The following is a 5,780-nucleotide window of genomic DNA, read 5'->3' as shown; positions in this document are numbered from 1 at the left end:
TATTTGCTACCTCATCTTTTTTTGCACATAATTCTTGTGTTTGTCTGTGGACCAGTAATGCAAGAGTTGGAGAAACAGTCAATACAATTCCTTTATTGTATACTGTAAGATAAGAACAAGAGTTGCAAGTAAAGAAGAAAGTTTGACAAGAAATTTAAATTAAGTGCAGATTAACATTTAAATCCTCAATTACACAGGATTTGTCAGCGTCATGTTTTATTGTTCAAACTGTATCACGTGATAAATAATAAAAAACACCACTTCACAATCAGTTTTCACAATTACAAACCATACTACTGTTCTTCAAGATACTGTAAGGCAATTTAGAAAATCCTGTGAGCACTAAAAACCCTGCACAGACTCTGAAAAGACTGAACTATAACACCAACGATAAGAAAAGATCATTCCCACGCTATCAACTGGATATAAAACCAAACAGATACAATCAATTTATGATGCAGAAGAGGAGAGCAAACATCACTTCTTTTAGGTACAGTGCAGAGAAAAACATTGGTCATTTATGGAGATATGCATCGAGCCAGAGGTCCCCTGAGTTCTTCAGTGACCTGAAAAAAGACAATAAGAAAAAAAAATACACAAAACATCAGTTAATCAATAGCTTATTTATCAGACAAGAGGTGCATTACACTTCTTTGTTCTGCAAGGATTTTATATTTTGTGAAAACGTATAAACTACGTATAAACTATAAAATCTGTACTCACACTCTTTTTGCAGCCTTGGAAAATACTTTAAATTACTAAAATACTAAATTGGACTTACCTGATAACATCAGAGAGGCCTCGCCACATAGTTTTCACCTGGTAAGGAATCCCATGTTTCTCACACAGTGCATGGACCAGTGGGGCCACCAGGTGGTAGTTGTGGCGTGGCATCGTGGGAAACAAACTTCATAGACAAAAGTAACAGATGGCACCCGTCAGACACGACAGCATCCATCACGTCTCAACAATTATGTTTTAAATTACTGTACAATTTCAGTATAGTGAATGATGTCTGCAACAGCTAAATCTGCACTGTCTGACCAGAGCTAAAGCTGTTCATACTCAGTAAAAAGGAGTGTTTTGAAGTTCACATTTGCTGTCTGTTTATTCTTTTGTAATTGATACTTCAAACTAAGGGAGGCACATGCCAAAATTGTACTCTTCTGTATTACAAAGGAATACTAATGCAAATGTGAACCTCGAAGGACTACTAGTGTTAACCAATATACCACTAGATGGACATTAGACTAAAGCTACAGTTCATCCAGAAATTAAAATTCAATCATCTCACTCTCATTTACAGTAAATTCACAGGAAATAAAAACCACTGCAGTCACTAGGTTTTTTTTTTTTTTTTTACAAACAACAGAACAGAGTCAGATGTCAATTTAATTTCTTCAAATATATCATGTTGTGTTTTGTAGTTTGTAGTTATCAAATGCATTTAAGGTCCAGAAATGTGACCCATTGACGTCCAAGTTGTCCCGTTTTGTTCAAAGGCTTCAAAAATTAATTTCCTCAATCCGCTTCTTCCTGTGATTGATAGTGACCTGTATGAACTGTATTTTTTGCCAAAGTTAGAACAATTTAATTTGTTTCTGTATCCTGCTTAAACAGAATAGCTGAGTTTTTTAGTCTCTAAATAATAACTAACCATGTTCATTTTAAAGCTATTTGTATCTATAGAGTGATTGTTTGTCATTTAATTTTAAAAGCTGACACAGCACAACAGGGGCTTTGTGTCTGTTTTTCCTTCAAACTTTGAACTGGAGTCCACTCCTTGGAATCAATCACTGACTTACTGATGTTCGATTTGAAAGTTGAGATGTCCGCTGAACCAGTCGTTGAGGAGGGACTGCTCGATATTACAGGTAGCTTGCAACTAGAGTTGATGATGAGACAAAAGAGTGCAGATGAGTTAACCCACCAGTAGCACCTACAGAGTGTACCCATTTCATAACAAACCAGGTACCTGCATGGTCAGCCAGTCATGGTGCTTCTCGTGGTCGATGTCCATCGGCAGATGATTCATCTGAGTCACCCACACAAACCAGTGGCTCTCCAAAAACCTGTCAATCATAACACAAACACCAGTCACTCAATAATGTGTCACACCACGTGATCAAGAAGTTGACAATATACCATCATTGTAAGTGTGTGTTAGGCTGCTGTGTTTAGAGATAAGATAGTTATGTTAGATTTTGACGAGTGTCCAGTGTTTTTGGAAGGTGTGTTTAATGCACCTGTAACTACAGTGCTTCAGTTTGGTGGATGAGTGTGAGGTTTAGTGAAATGAGTGAATAATTTGGGATAACATGTTTTAAGAAATGTGTATACATGATGGAGAAAACTACAATTCATCACAAGAACCCATTTCTAAATTAATAATTCACCTTTAAGAAAAGTGCTGCAGAGCATCCAGCCAAAATAATCATTCATAAATCTTTTAAAAACAACCGATCCATTAGTTACAACATACAGTTATACACTTTGTAAGGTATGTCAGTTCTGAGTTAATATTCTTTCGGGTCATTTACCTGACGAAGCTCATGAGCGCCACTGAGCCAAACACACCATAGAGAGGTACATAACAGCACAGGTAGCGAAGGTAGTAAGACATCGACCAAGCTAGATCCTTCACAAGACAAGAAGGTTAATAGAATTGACATAATATTTTTGTTATCAAGAATCACCCTGATCTCATCTTTAATCTTTATTTGTACCACATTGGTTATGTTCAGTGTAATATTTGTTTTTCTGCAGCGCTGTAAGCTGAAATGTTATTAGAACTATTCGCCAACATGTAACCTAATAGCAAACAGAAAATCTTCACATTCAATGCACTGAACCACACGGTAGACAGCATCTTACCACCCAGTCGTGGCGGGAAATCATGGTTCGTATTATCTGAATGTGGAAGTAAACTGGAATGAGAAGCGGCGGCCCAACTAAAAGAAAAAAAAGATAGCAATTATTCCTGTCAAGTTTTCAGAGTTTCATTACTTTCTAATGACTCCAAGAAAACATACCAAGATGGAAGTACTGGTGTTGGTGATGGTAGGGCATATATTTGATCTTTTTTACGCCGTACTGTAACAGAGGGGAACACAGAGTTAGAATGAGCAGTTGGTGAGAGATTCACTGAATGTTTAAGAGCTGTTTTAAGAAGTCAGAATTATCAACTTTGTGCTACTTGCCTCCACTGGTTGAGTGGTTCCAACTACGAACATGTGCAACATGTTGACGTCCGGGTCCTTACTGAAGATGTTGGGTTTGGCGTGATGCTGGAAATGCCGATGATTCCACCAGTTGGCAGAGGCTCCCTGAGAAAACAAATCTTTTAACATCTGCGTAAAATTTCCAGAAAAGAAATATATCTGATCGAGAATACCAATTACCTTTAAATGGCCAATGACAAACTTGTGCAACATGTGATTCCAGCTGGACTTCTTGAAGACCGACAGGTGGCCAAAGTCGTGCTGCAGCCATCCGGCCTGCGACTAGAGAGGACGAAGAGAAACGAGAATTTTGAGATTTGTTTGGTGCAGAATTTGACTTACAGTTCGTTTAGAGGTACCGGTCTTTGAGTCACCTGAGCGGTTGCCAGCATGATTGAGCACAAAAATGTCAGAGTCCAGCTGGTTCCCCAGAGCCAGATGATTAGCCAGGCGAGGGCCTCCAGCAGCAGGATGTGACCCAGGTGGAAACAGAAGAACAAAGGCCGAGCTTGAAACAGGCCCTCGCTTTCCACCTGTGCTCGTAAAGTGTGGAAATCTTGTATGATCGCAGCCTGGGAGCAGAGAAGAAGAAATATACACATTCTGTGAAGCTTTTTATAGCATTTAAGGACATGCAGCAGAAGAATTTTTCTACAGGGAAAACCGAGAAGATATTAGTTAACAGATAATGAAACACGAGTGTCCAGAATCTCAGATAAACACTGTAAGACTCATGAATAACAAAGCAGATCTGTGTTGTGACCTACTTATTTTCCTCAGGTGTTTCTGTACATGCTGCCATGTTGTTCCCCTGACACTAAAGAGACTAAAGTGGCTACATGAATAACGTCCGGTTTTGATTTGAAGAATCCAAGCTCACATTTTTGTTTCGGTCCTGGCTGGGCTCTGTCGCTGCCAGCTCTCCAATCAGCAGCGGCTTCAGAAACTTTTGTACAAACTTTAGATCGGGATGAAACGCAGTGAATGCCTCCTGGAAAACAGAAATGAGAAGTCCTGTCAGGGATGCAGTAAATAAAATTTTATGTGCATTTATCAGTGGTGGAAGAAACACTCAGATCATTTACTTTAGTGAAGGTACCACTACAACAACGTAAAAATACAGTCCTGAATTCAACATTTTACTTCAGTAAGAGTACAATAGCATTATCAGCAAAATGTACTGAAGTATCAAAAGTACTTGTTCTGCAGAAATATGGCATTATTATTATGGTATTATTTTATATGACATTTTTAGATTGTGAATACTGATGCATCAATGTGTAAGTTGCATTTTACAGTAGCTAATTGAGGTGGAGCTTGTTTTAACTACTTTTTACAGTTTAGTAGTTTAGTTCAGTGGCTCCCAAACCAAGGGTCCAACCCCCTTTAAAGGGACACAACAAAACTAGTAAAAGTATCAAGTAACATAAAATGGAAATACTCAAAGTATTAAAAAACTTAAAATTGTACTTAAATACAGTAGCCTACTTCAGCAGGCCTATATGTAGGCTACTTTTATTTTCCACCATTCTTCTTCTTTCAACAAGCACCACTTAAATTCTAAGGAAATGTGTTAGATGAATTGTAGCTACCTGTCAGGTGCGCCGTCTTAAACATGACTCTTATCCAGTTTTAATCCACACTTTTTTGTTAAGTTTTTAACTTAAGTTTTACGTGGGTTAAGGATTTTAGTCATCCGACACGGATTTTAAGCTAGATGACCTTAAAAACGCTATCAACACTACTGACCATAACAAAGCTCCGGCAGCTAGCCGCGATAACTCTGCCCCATGAGGATTGCACACTCCTTAAGAAAGCGAACCAGAAGATTGCTGACCTCATGGAAGACATCCGACGACTTTCAGAGGAACTCAAAGAGAAAGATTCCCTGCTGACTGGCTTTATAGATGTGGCTTCAGTACAAGCCAAACAGATTGTTTCCCTTAATGCAACCGACAACATCCAGGACACCGTGCTATGGGACCCCTCTACCCTTCCCAGGCTTTCCTTCTGCTCGACTCCGAAGCATCAGTCAACCTGGGCTGAAGTGGTGGTCCGTGGCTGCAAGAGAGGCTCGGATGGGGCTGCCTCTCCTCCGCACATCGGCCTCTCCAACCGCTATGCAGCCCTGTCTGACGACACTCCGGTCCATCCAGCGGATGCACCTGCGGCTTCGAGTCTCCCTGATACGGATCTCTTTCGGCGGACATTGCCTGCCGACACTGTCGCATCTCCTTCACCGGCTACATCTCCCGCGCTGGACCGCCGGTCTGCCGCTGGGCCTGATCGGCGGCCGTCATCCCGGTCAAAAACCTCCGGGTAGCCCTTCTCTCAGGTATGTTACTACTACTCCAACACAACACTTGGCAGCTCACACACTCCATCCTCAGTCCGCACGCAGTGTTGAAGCAGATTCTGCTCAGTCCTGCTCTGGAACCCCACAACCAGCATCTCCTCGTCCTCTTTTCTCCCCAACCACACTAATAATTGGTGACTCCATAACCAGAAACATCCGTTTCTTTAACGCTACCACTCACTGCTTCCCCGGTGCCACCACAG

At 40.5% G+C, this 5,780-nt stretch overlaps 1 protein-coding gene across 4 annotated transcripts in view; it reads right to left on the bottom strand.

Annotated features, from left to right (window-relative positions):
- Nucleotides 1-100: 100 nt before the first annotated feature.
- fads2 (fatty acid desaturase 2) overlaps nt 101-5,780 on the bottom strand; it is a 39,309-nt gene continuing 33,629 nt past the window's right edge. For 3 of the 4 annotated variants that reach the window (XM_046037349.1, XM_046037348.1, XM_046037350.1), the window contains exons 3-13: nt 4,102-4,212; nt 3,596-3,793; nt 3,402-3,503; nt 3,201-3,326; nt 3,033-3,093; nt 2,875-2,951; nt 2,541-2,638; nt 1,976-2,072; nt 1,806-1,885; nt 782-907; nt 101-566 (exon numbers count right to left, since the gene is read on the bottom strand). In XM_046037349.1, coding sequence (XP_045893305.1) covers nt 515-566; nt 782-907; nt 1,806-1,885; nt 1,976-2,072; nt 2,541-2,638; nt 2,875-2,951; nt 3,033-3,093; nt 3,201-3,326; nt 3,402-3,503; nt 3,596-3,793; nt 4,102-4,212 — 1,128 coding nt within the window. In that variant the 3' untranslated portion in view covers nt 101-514. Of the gene's footprint in view, nt 567-781; nt 908-1,805; nt 1,886-1,975; nt 2,073-2,540; nt 2,639-2,874; nt 2,952-3,032; nt 3,094-3,200; nt 3,327-3,401; nt 3,504-3,595; nt 3,794-4,101; nt 4,213-4,970; nt 5,092-5,780 lie in introns of those variants that run through there. The other variant, XM_046037351.1, reaches the window with a different exon arrangement.

This window comes from Micropterus dolomieu, linkage group LG22 (assembly GCF_021292245.1).
Source record: "Micropterus dolomieu isolate WLL.071019.BEF.003 ecotype Adirondacks linkage group LG22, ASM2129224v1, whole genome shotgun sequence".
Taxonomy (NCBI): Eukaryota; Metazoa; Chordata; class Actinopteri; order Centrarchiformes; family Centrarchidae; genus Micropterus; species Micropterus dolomieu.
Note: the sequence above shows the minus strand (reverse complement) of the source record. Positions and strands in the feature narration are given on the sequence as shown.